We start from the raw sequence: 12,856 nt of genomic DNA, 5'->3' as shown, positions 1-12,856 counted from the left end.
TGTTGCTTACGTACCTGCCTCCCTGCTGCATATCAACAGCCCTCCCTGTGCTGCTCGGGGAGGTGGCCGGGTTGGTGGTGGAGTTTCCTGCACTTATTGTCCTGGGGGACTTCAATTTACCATCACTTGGTGGGTCCTCCGGGTTTAGCACAGGAGTTCATGGTCACCATGACAGCTATGGACCTGACTCAAGTAGTTCAGGGTCTGACTCATGAGAGAGGTCATGCACCCGACATGATATTTCTCTCAGAGCAATTGAGTAATGGTCTGAGATTAAGGGGCTTAGACTCATTGCCTTTGTCATGTTCAGACCATTTTCTGCTGTAGCTTGACTTTGTGGCTCCAATCCTCCCCTGCAGGGAGGCAGAACCAATTAGATGGTTCCGCGCCAGATGCCTGATGGACCCAGAGGGCTTTCAGAGGGCACTTGGGGTTATTACAGATGCACTCGTCCACAGTTCAGTGAAATCTCTTGCTGAGGCCTGGAATAAGGCTGCAGCGGAGGCTCTTGACTGGATTGCGCCGTTGCGACCTCTCCGCAGCACTAGACCCCATAGAGCTCCATGGTTCAACAAGGAGCTCCGGGAGTTGAAACGCCAGAAGAGACGTTTAGAAAAGTGATGGAGGAAGAGTAAGTCCGAATCCGATCGAACACTTGTAAGAGCTCATATTAAGACTTACAAAGTGGCGCTCAAGGTGGCAAGATGCAAAACTGGAAAGAACCTCTCTCCCTCCTCCTCCTTCTCCTCCCGTCTTCCGCCTCCCTCCCAGGCTCCTGACCGGCCAACAGCTCCCAACATTTGCCTTCCTCTGTTGCCACCGGCACCTGGCTCCTCCTCCTCTTCTCGCTTCTGAAGAAGATGACAGCTGGGCAGTAACGTAAAGGCTGGAGTAGTGGGGGGGGGATTCCCCTCTGCCTGCCGCTGCCCCGAAAACTTTCAAGGAGAGTGGAAGCCCCAGCTTCCCACCCGTGTCAATCCACCCATGACCTCCTCTGTCAGCCCCCCCGCCTCCTCCACCCACCCCCAAACATGGATCAGAATGCTGGAGGTAATAAGGCAAAAGGGGCGAGCATTATTCGCTTTTACATTGATCCTATGGGAAACATTGTTTCATCTTATGAACTTTTCTACTTACGAACCTCTTCATGGAATGAATTAAGTTCGTAAGATGCGGTATCACTGTATATTGTCAAGAGCAATATGATCAGAAGCAAAGAACTTGAAAGCAAATCTTCAGGAAAAAAATCAACCACTTACGTTTGCAGAGAACTTTCCCAGACCAATGTTTGTTTGCCTGGCAAATAAGATGCTGAGGACCATTCAGTTCATAACCTTTCTGACAATGAATGTCACATGTGGTCCCAAAGACATTTCTGTAATATCCTTCCTGAGGACTTCTGCAATTTGCATAACCATATTTTACCTTGATTGGAGAGCACCATGGTGTATCTAGAAAGAGAAACCACAGGACAAAAACCAACAAAGGAAATAAGAATAGAATTAATTTAATCATGCAGCTCATGTGGGGGGAAAGCAAGACTATGAAGTTACATAGGAAAATAGAAACTACCATATTTTTCGAAGTAGTTTTAGTTTTGGGGGAGGAAAATAGGGGAAAAACATCTGCCTATCAGGTATTCATTTAGCTAGTGTCATTAGTCTGATCAGCTTCAACTCATTATTTTATCCCCTAGTTAGGGTTTAAAAAAAACCTTATTGAGAGAGAGTAACAATGAAAGATCATGCAAGCCAGTAAGAGCTGGGAACATCATTAGCATCTCATTAGGGCTGGAAACAAAGTTATTCAGAGCAAGGAAAAAAAGCCTGCAAAGACTTAGGGCTGCAAAAACATTCTTCAAAGAGAGTAACAGTGAAAGAGCTTACAAGCCGGTAAGAGCTGGGAAGATGCAACAGTCTTAACGTGCAGCAGTCTTAATATGGACCAAAGTGGATAAAATTAGAAAATAACAAGTTATTAGAATTAGAGGGACACGACTTACAAGCCATATGGCATTCTTTCTTATGGGATGGAAGACAAAAAATACACAGATATTTCTTTAAAATGTTTGGTTAAGAATCTTTCCTTCCTCCCACTCCTCCCTAGCACGTCTTTGCCCTTCTCAGGTCCCAGCCTGGTTGCGGAGTGTCACGCTGTGGATTGACAGCCTCCAAAGACATTAAGAAACATCCTGTAGTTAAATGGTTAACTCTGTTTGTTAATGTAGCTCCTCCCTCTCTATGATGTAACCCTGCTTTGCTCACTTCCTCCTTGTAGCAGGAAGAGAAGCTCTTAGCAGACATCTTGCCTCTCTTATAACAAAGATGTAAGACATGTATTCATGCCGCTCCGGCAGAATTACTTTTTTTCTACTTTTATAATAAAAAGTTTGTTTCATTTTTATAATGAATGCTTGTGCTTTAATCTCCATTGACCTCCGGAAAGCCTTACTTCAGTTTTAACAGGCTGAGCCCTCTGCCGGTAAGGTCCTCTTTCCGTCATGGTAGCAGAGGATGGTTCGCTATTAAAGCAACAAGCGCTTACTTACGGTAAGCACTCACTGGGCGTACCCTGATGCCGGCTAAAAGGAGAAAGAATCCTCCTTTATCTCAGAGCTACATCGATGGAATTTCAGAAGGACAGCTAGCTGACCTCAAACATCTCATTCATACTTCGGAAGAGAAAAGAAATCTCATCATGTCTCAGCAGCGAATGCTAGAAGCTCAAGATGCCGGCGATTCTCAACAAATCGTAAGTCATGCTTATCTGATTGAGAAGGGGGACAAAGAAGTTAGAACAGTCCTTGGGGTTCCCATAGACACTACTTCTACCCAGCCAAGTGATGAAGAGGTAGAAGATGAAACTCTTACCCCCTCCCGAAGCCAAAGCTTTCAGTCATCAACTTTGCCTTCTAAAGCTAGCGCTAAGACGAAGCACATTGATGATCAGGTTTCCCAAGCTTCTAGCAGAAGTAGGAGAACCCCCCCGCATTTGGATAAAATCGAGGGAATAATTGAAAAGCTTGAGTGTGAGATCCGGGATTTAGAGTCATTCTGTATTCACCTTGATAATCAACCTGGTGGGAAAACAGTGCAGCAGCAAGATTCATATATATGTTACCTGCAACAAGTAACTGAATCAAGAAAGGAATTAAGGGAATTAAAGAAATTGCAGTTTAAATTGCTAACTGACAAAATGGAGTGTATTTCTCTGGCAAGCCATGAGCATGCGCAAAGCAAAGAAGCTGATAGCGATGGAATTCTATTGTCTTGTCCAGCTCAAACTAGCCATGCGCAGTACAGTCAAGCCACCCCCACAATTTCTGCGCGTGACCCAATTCACACCGGGCATGCCTCAATCTCCCATTACTTTCCCGCAGCCGCATTGCAGCCAGAAGCCTCATTTCAAAAGGCAACAAAGGAAAAAGAAAGGGGGGGCAGTTTGCCCACAGCTGCAGATAGCGCAGCAGCGGCCTCTAGTGGATGGTATGGCCAGAAATTAAAGTCATTTCCTTTTTTTTTTTCCAAATATATTTTTATTGATTTTATAAAAGTGGTTACATAAAAAATAAACATAAAACAGTGCACAGTGCATGTGCCCATCACCTGACCGACAAAGAAACCCCCATCACCACCACCACCCATTGCAGGGGGTTCGAAAATTTACTAATTTGTATATATATATTTCCTTGGCTCTACTTTGCATTTGTTATTACTGAAAGAGTGATTGCAGTTTATTTTTCACATTTGCATCACAGATTCTACTCAACATATAACCTTTCACCTTATTCCATCGTACCATCAGCTTCTCCAGTTTGTTTTCATCAAAGTTGTTTAATTTTATTTCCATGATTTCAAAATGTATGTGATCCACCATGTACCAGTACCAGTTCTGTAGTGTCCATTTTATAGACTCTTTCCAACCCAATACCACTACCGCTTGAGCACTTTCCAATGCTGCAGTTTATATTTCTTTAAAATCTCTTAGTTCTCTTTGTTTAATTAAAATCGCTATTTCTTTTGTAATTGTCCAATTAATATTTAACATTTTATTTATTTCGTTCTGCACTTCCTTCCAAAATTTCTGAATTTCTACACACTCCCAGAACATATGCATGAAAATTCCTTTCTTTTGGCAACCATGCCAACAATTACCTTTTTCTTTCCCCTGGAAGTGTGCAAGTTGTGCTGGTGTATAATACCATTTGTGTAAGATTTTTCTTCTCATCTCTTTAACTCTTGTGTTTTTAATCTTATGTATATTTTCTACTATTTCTTTCATTTCACTTTCATCTATTTGTAAATCATTTTGCCAGCATCATGTCAAACCTTTTATTACTTCCTCTTCTGCTTGCAATAACATTCTATATATATTGCTAGCTTGAGCTTTTGTATTATTAATCTTTTCTTTTATTATTTTCTCTAAACAATTTTCTTCTCTCAAGAAAGCTTCTTTATTCTCACTTTTATTTAAGTATTTACTTATTGCATTAATCTGCAGCCATTTCTGTTGACCCAGCCACCATTCCAGCCGAGTTCTGCTAACTCTCCCGTCCTTCTCATATAATTGTTCAATTCTCATTATCCCTTTGCTATTTAATTCTTTTATAATTCTGCTTACGTTAACATCATTACCTGTATTCAATACATGTAACGTTGATAATTTTGAATTTCTAGTTCCCCATTTCCCCTGCTATTTAAGCCATATTTCTAAACCTGCTTTCAGAGGGTCGGTTAAATTATTAATTTCTATTTTACTCCATTTTTTAAATAATAACTCCTTATTATTTATATTATTAATTTCCTTTTCCAATTTCAACCACTTCTTTCCCCCCCATAACTGTAGTTCCATTAATCTTTCTATTTGAAATGCTTCTCTATATAATTCTAAGCTCGGGCTTCCCCACCCCCCCTCTTTCTCGTGGGCAAACAGCCATTTTTTCCTTATTCTAGGCCTTTTGTTTCCTTCAATCCAAAAATTTAATTTACTATCCCATTCTCTCAATTTTGCACCAGGAAAGGTACCTGGTAAAACCTGAAATAAATACATCATTTTTTGTATAATCATCATTTTGAGGGCTCTAATCTTGGCAATTCTTCTCAACCTTTTTTTCCTCCAGTTTTTTATCTGCTTTTGAAGTCTCTTCCATATTGAATTATAGTTAACTGTCGCAATTTTGTTGGGATTCTTTAATACCAAACTCTTAAATATTTCATTTTTTTACATCCTAGTTTCAATCCTGACACTTTTTGTATCTCAATTTGCTCTTTAGGGCCTGTATTTAAACAAATTATCTTTGATTTCTCTATATTAACCATAAGACCCGACTGGTCTTTGAATTCCTGGAGTAAGATCATTATTCTTTTCATCATTTCAATTGGGGTTTCAGTCAATACTATAGCATCATCTGCAAAAAGATTTAATTTTAATTCAAGTTTTCCTATTTGGTAACCTCTCCAGTCCTTGTCATTTCTAATTTTATTTGCTAAGACCTCAATTGCCAATGCAAATAACATTGGGGATAGTGGGCAACCCTGCTTAGTTCCATTCTGAATTTTAACCTTCTCTGTTCTGTTACCATTTACCATAATATAAGCTATATTATCCTTATAAATTGCTTTTATAATTCTACAGAAGCAATCTCCCACATTTAAATCTTTACACAGTTGAAACAAGTAATCATGGTTAACTTTATCGAAAGCTTTGTACACATCTAACTTTAAAATGCCTAGTTTTCTTTTGGTAGTGGTAGCATGGTGTATCACATTAACAACGTTTCTAATTGGTTCATAAATCTTTCTTCCTTTAACAAATCCATATTGGTCTTCTCCAATTATCTTTGGTAAGATATTCTCTATCCTGTTTGCCAATATTTTCATAAATATTTTGTAATCCTGGTTAAGTAAGCTGATAGGGCGATAGGAACCTGGATCCATTAAATCACGATCCGGCTTTGGGATAGTTATAATCTCTGAAATTTTCCATGACTGTGGAATTTCAGAGGTCTGAAAAACATTATTAAACAATTTTTCCAAAGGCGGTAATAATTCATTCTTATAAGTCTTATAATATTCACCAGTAAAACCATCTGGGCCTGCGGCTTTAGCAGGTTTCAAAGTCATTTCCTGAAACTAAAGCTAATGTACTTGAGATGTTTAACCCTTTCGATGTAAAGCCAACATTCTCACAGGCATACCAGGCTGCACAAATGCAACAAGATGGACCTCCTCAAGTTCCAGCAACCTCTGTATCACAACAGAGACCTCCAGTCCTGATTCCTCATCAGCCAGCCCAGCTTCCTCAGCCTTCAGCCTTGCCTCTGGGTGTTGTACCTCAAGTGCAACACCCACAAGCAGCAATGCCAGCTGCATCTACAAGGCAAGCTATCACCTCATCAATCCTGAAAGGTGAGTCCATGTTGAAGGGGAATAGGCACAGCTTTAAAGTATGGCTCTGTAGGATAGGACTGCTCTTCATACTCATGTCAATTGACTCTAGTAAATTGTTCAGGCCTATTTCAGAAGAAGGCAACTTCCTGAAGGAGGCAGTTTTCAAATTTAACACCTTCCCATTGGCCCACAGAACAACACAGAGACTCTGTAACATGCTAACTGAAGAAGAACAGTTGCTGCACACTAGGTTCAGGCCAATGTCAGCCACATACAAACCTAGCTTGGCCAAGAGCGGTCAACAGAAAACTAGCACACCGAGATACACACGCCAGAAACAATCTAAGAAAGATGACACTCATAAGTCTAGCGATTTGCAAAGTGTTCAATCTGGCGAATCTGATTCTCCCACATATCCAACTCAACCCAAGGTGGTGCAAAAGAAAGGATCCAGAGGAAAGAGTTCCGGAGCTGCCAAGTCAACTCCCAAAGACTCCAAAGGTGAGAAACGTGTTTATGTTAACACTCTCCTCCTCAACACTGTTCCTGACAAGTGTCCACTCTACGACATACGTCACTTATGGACACTAGACAGTGGAGCAGCCGTGCACTTCGCATACCAGAAGGGATTCTTCACTGAGCTTCACCAGACAGATGTCAAAGAGGTTATTGGAGTTGCAGAATGCCTCTGCAAAGTGGAAGGAGAAGGAAAAGTCTACGTCAAAGAACTGGACAGCCACATCTCACGTGTTTTCTACGTTCCAAGTGCCAAGAACAACGTTCTCAGCGTGTATCGCCTGAATGAAGAATTAGGGACTGTAGTAACCCAAGAACCCAAAATCCTTGCCACTGGCATTCCTATTAGAGGTGATTACTATTTAAAACCTAAACCTCCATCCAAGGGTGATGTAAGTATAAAAGTTCCAAAGGGCGAAAGCACAGGTCCAGAGAGAAAACCTGGTGCAACTATAGATTCAGAGGCTCGTAAAGCCAATGAGGTCTCCGAGGTTCCTAATGCTGTTACAAATGTTAAACCTGTATTAACAAACAAATCTTTTCATTCCAGGTGTGTTCACAGATGGCACCGTCGCTTGGGGCATGCTTCTTACCCCGTTTTAGCAAAGATGCCTGAGTTTGTGAATGGTTTCAAAGTCGATGGTGCTTGCAAAGTTCATCTAGACTGTAAAGTGTGCAACACAGCAAAATCTAAGGCTGCTCCTGTAGCCAAATTTGCCCTTAGATTGTCAACACACATTTTTGAATTGGTCCACACCGACGTTGTTGGTCCATTTTGGCCTACAAAAGGTAACTGTAAGTATTTCTTAACTGTTGTTGACAGTTACTCACGCTATAGCTTTGTTTTTCTAATGAAGCAGAAATCTGAGGCGTTTCAGGTCTTTAAAGACTTTGCTGCAGAGGTACTTACCCAATACGATGTCTGGATCAAGCGAATTCAAAGTGACCATGGTGGAGAATTTATGTCCAAACAGTTCCAAGGATGGATGACAAGGAATGGAATCTGTCAACAGACCTCTCCTCCTCACTCGCCTTCCCATAACGGTGTTTCTGAGAGAAGGAACGGTATTCTGCAGACAATGTTTCGTTGTCTCCTCGAGGATGCAGGCATGGACTTTTCATATTGGGGCAAAGCATTAAGGTATGCTAATTACATTGTTAACAGAACATGGAGTAGCACAATACAAGAGACTCCTTATTACTTGCTTCATGCTAAGAAGCCTGATGTTCAAAACATCTACATTTTTGGTTGTTATGCCACTGTTAACATTCCACTTGACCAAAGAAGAAAAGGAGGTCCTGTGTCAGAAAGAATGAGATTCACCACCTTTATGAAAGCTCTAAGTACTACAAATTTGCTGACACTTACCATAGAGCTGTTATTTCCAATTCAGCCAAATTTGAGGAAGACACTAATTGGTCCAGTATACATAGTAATGATACTTCAGTTTATTTTCCTAAGGATAACACAGATGGTATGGCGGAACCTGATTCTCAGGCAACTGTTCCAGATGATCCTGAAGTTCCAGATGATGAACAGTCTTCAACAGTCGCAGAGGAAATCCCTGACGATGAACTTGGAGACGGAGATGATGATGAACAATGGACCAAGGTTCCAAGGCGTTCAAAGAGAACCACCAAAGGAACTCCTCCAAAGAGATTTGCACAGCAAGTATCTCAATCTCCTTTTTCTTTCATGTGTAACAATCTTACACTTCCACCTGAACATTTTCATCAGATTAAAATTTTGCCTGAATCTGAACAAGAAAAATGGTATGAGGCTATGGAACGTGAACTGGGCTGTTTAAAGAAACTTAAGGTGTTCCAACAGGTGGAGCCTCCAACAGACAAGAAAGTCATTGGCACACGCTGGGTGTATAGAGTCAAACAAAAACCTAATGAAGGAAAGCTGTACAAAGCTAGACTCGTAGCTCAAGGATTTTCTCAGATTTATCCAGATGACTACACTGACACATTTTCACCCACAGTCAGAAATGAGAGTGTCAAAATTGCCCTGATCACTGCTACTGCTTTGAACTTAGAGGTTTTTCAGTTCGATGTAGAGACTGCCTATTTGAACGCTGATCTGAATGAAGAGATCTACGTCAAGAGTGCTCCCGGGTTCCAGGACCGAGAAGGTGATGTCTGGTGCCTGCACAAGTCTCTCTATGGCCTGAAGCAGAGCGCTCTCATGTGGTATCGCCACCTCACTCAAAAGCTAAATTTAATGGGCTTTATTAAGTCCGTCTCAGATGAATGCGTGTTCACAAAAGGGCAAGGTAAGACTTATGAAATTGTTCTTGTTTATGTTGATGATATTGTTTACATTGGTCCTAATGAATGCATGAGTGAAACTTTTGCTAAGGGTCTTGAGAAACATTTCACTTTAAAAAGCCTAGGGCATATTAATGATTATCTAGTTGTTCAGATTGAAAAAACTGAGAAGGGGTTCTCTCTTTCACAAGAAAGCAAGGTTGACCAGCTTTTGCAGAATTGTAACATGTCTGATGCGAACACTTGTCGTTCTCCTATGCAGACTGATTTTTACAGGTTAACCCGAAAAGAACATCCTGAGTTTGAGAACCAAACGCTGTATCGGTCAGTGATTGGATCGCTATTGTACATCAGCAGTTGGACAAGACCTAACATTTCACTGAGTGTGAATCTACTGTCCAGATACGTTGGCAAGGCAACTACGTTTCACTGGTCTTACATAAAGAGACTGTTGAGATACATGAAGCTTACAAAGGACATGAAGTTGGTCCTTGAGCCGAAACATGATAAGTACCCTGAAGTGATTTGCTACGCAGATGCTGACTGGGCAGGTGATGTAGAAACACGAAAAAGTACTTCTGGTTATATACTATTTTTAAATGGTTGTCCTATCTTTTGGAAAGTTAGGAAGCAGAAGTTTATTTCTTGCTCTTCAACTGAGGCTGAATATGCTTGTGTTTCTGATTGTTGTAATGCATTAACCTGTGTTTCTGCTCTCATTGATAGTATTTGGGAATGTCCAAAGAAACCAATTGTTATCATGGAAGATAATGTTTCAGTCACATATATTGCTGAAGCTGAATGTGTTGGAGCTCATTCTCGGCACATTGACATCCGGTATAGAAATACCAGAGAGTATGTGAAAGCAGGATTCGTGAAAATCCAGTATGTGCCTACTACTCAGCAGATCGCTGACTTGCTGAATAAGCCGTTGCCAGCTGATCAACATGAATACCTCTCCAACAAAATGTGCCTTAAGTGAATTGATGCCTTGATGTCTTGATGTCCCTTATGTCTCTGATGACTGCCAAAGAAGGGGTGTCACGCTGCGGATTGACAGCCTCCAAAGACATTAAGAAACATCCTGTAGTTAAATGGTTAACTCTGTTTGTTAATGTAGCTCCTCCCTCTCTATGATGTAACCCTGCTTTGCTCACTTCCTCCTTCTAGCAGGAAGAGAAGCTCTTAGCAGACATCTTGCCTCTCTTATAACAAAGATGTAAGACGTGTATTCATGCCGCTCCGGCAGAATTACTTTTTTTCTACTTTTATAATAAAAAGTTTGTTTCATTTTTATAATGAATATTTGTGCTTTAATCTCCATCGACCTCCGGAAAGCTTTACTTCAGTTTTAACAGGCTGAGCCCTCTGCCGGTAAGATCCTCTTTCCATCACGGAGCTCATCTTCCGAAGTCTTCCATCTCCTCCCCACCTAACCAAGTCGCACTCTCCCCACGCTTTTTGTGCATCAGCGCATTTCAAATCATATTTTGGCTTTGGGTGGCTCCCCTGGGTGGAGCCAACCCCCCCTCCTCGGGCAAGCTAAAGTTCAGGTTGGGGCATTGGAGGGATCGGCGATGGAAAAAAATATGCTGGGCAAGTTGCGCCAGGACAGCGCGTGCATGCTGGGCAGAGATCTTCCAAAGTTACCATTAACAATTCCATCTGTCCGTCCATAACCCTGGGGGGGATTATTGACCCCTTCAGAGAGGGTCCGCAATTTGGGCGTTCTCCTTGATCCATAGCTCGCATTAGAGAAGCATCTTTCAGCTGTGGCGAGTAGGACGTTTGCCCAGGTTCACCTGGTGCACCTATCTGGACCGGGACTCACTGCTCACAGTCACTCATGCCCTCATCACCTCGAGATTCGACTAGTGTAATGCTCTCTACACGGGGCTACCTCTGAAAAGTGTTCAGAAACTTCAGATCGTGCAGAATGCAGCTACGAGAGCAATCATGGGCTTTCCAAGGTATGCCCATGTTACACCAACACTCCGCAGTCTGCATTGGTTGCTGATCAATTTCCGGTCACAATTCAAAGTGTTCGTCATGACCTATAAAGCCCTTCATGGCATCGGACCAGAATATCTCTCTGAGACCATCTTCTGCTGCACGAATCGCAACAACTGATTAGGTCCCACAGAGTTGGCCTTCTCCGGGTCCCGTCGACTAAACAATGTTGTTTGGTGGGTCCCAGGGGAAGAGCCTTCTCTGTGGCGGCCCCAACCCTCTGGAACCAGCTCCCCCCTGAGATTAGAGCTGCCCCCACCCTCCTTGCCTTTCATAAACTCCTTAAAACCCACCTCTGCCGTCAGGCATGGGGGAATTGAGACATCTCCCCCGGGCCTATACAATTCATGTATGGTATGTTTGTGTGTATGTCTGTTTTAATAACAGGTTTTTTAAAAATGTTTTTAAATTATTAGATTTGTCTTGAATTGTTTTATTGTTGTTGTGAGCCACCCCAAGTCTATGGAGTGGGGCGGCATTCAATTCAAATCAAATCAAATCAAATCAAACCAAACCAAACCAAACCAAACCAAACCAAACCAAACCAAACCAAACCAATAACCAAAGCCTTGAATTGCAGATCTAGCAGAGACTAACGGAATGGGGACACGGGCAGCAAGGGGAACCCGTCCTGGCAGGAATGGCTCCCGGGCGCCCTTGGTGCAGCTCTTGGAGCAGGTGGGACAGGCACTGTTGGTGGAGGGGGGGTGATCAGCAAAGCAGGCGGGCAGGAAGGTGGTGTCTCCAGGCTCTCTGGTCCATCCAGGAGCTGAAACTTCTGCCCTTCCCCACACCCAGCTTTGGCCCCTTGCGGGCTTCTGGCAGGAGGAGGCAGCAGGCTTCCACGGACACATTTTGGAAGCGAGATGGGGGAAATCCCCTCTCGCCCGCCACTTCCTTGGCTTACCTCCAAGCAGAGGAAGTGACGAGCAAGAGGGGAAAGTGGCAGTGAGATGGGGCAGCTGCGGAGAGTTCCTTGGATGCATCGTTCTCTCTCCCCTCCAACACCTTCATGCTTTGCCATGACTGTAGCAGAAGGGATAAGGGGTGGGGACCCCGTATGGCAAAGCCTGGCTCCAGTTCCCTTGCAAACATCAGAGCCTGCAAACTTAAAAGTGCTTGTTTTTGCAGCAGCTGAGAGAGAAGTGAGGGTTCATAAGATGAAAATGGTTTGTGAGAAGAGGCAAAAAAAATTTGAATGCCCGGTTCGTATCGTGAAAAGTTCGTATGAAGAGGCGTTCGTAAGACGAGGTACCACTGTAATATCAATTTAGATGAATGGCAACAGATATGGGATAGAAACCAAAAGTTGACATTAACCACATCCTACAAAGAAAATTGGTTGAAAATGTTTTACAGATGGCATGTAACACCTGTCCAACTAGCTAAAATAGATAAAAAGTTTACACCCAGATGGTGGAAGTGCAAAACAGAATTTGACTCTTATTACCATTTATTGTGGCAGTGTGAAAAAGCAAAGAGCTTCTGGGAAAAAAGTAAAAACTGGCTATAAGAAATCCTAGGAAAAAATAGAAAAAACCCCAGAACTCTTTCTATTGGGAAATACTGTACACCAAAAATTTGAAAAAAGGTCAGACACATTTTGCACCTAACAACTGCAGCAAGATTAATATTTGCACAGTATTGGAAAAATGAAAATGTACCGA

General features: G+C 42.2%; 1 protein-coding gene across 2 annotated transcripts in view; it reads right to left on the bottom strand.

The window, feature by feature from the left end:
- The window catches only part of SRPX (sushi repeat containing protein X-linked), a 127,546-nt gene that overhangs the window by 47,704 nt on the left and 66,986 nt on the right, over positions 1-12,856 (bottom strand). For both annotated transcript variants that reach the window (XM_070750587.1, XM_070750588.1), the window contains one exon: positions 1,260-1,451. In XM_070750587.1, the coding sequence (XP_070606688.1) occupies positions 1,260-1,451 (192 nt within the window). The remainder of the gene's footprint in view (positions 1-1,259; positions 1,452-12,856) is intronic.

Source organism: Erythrolamprus reginae, chromosome 4 (genome assembly GCF_031021105.1).
Source record: "Erythrolamprus reginae isolate rEryReg1 chromosome 4, rEryReg1.hap1, whole genome shotgun sequence".
Taxonomy (NCBI): domain Eukaryota; kingdom Metazoa; phylum Chordata; class Lepidosauria; order Squamata; family Dipsadidae; genus Erythrolamprus; species Erythrolamprus reginae.
This window is presented reverse-complemented; position numbering and strand designations above follow the sequence as displayed.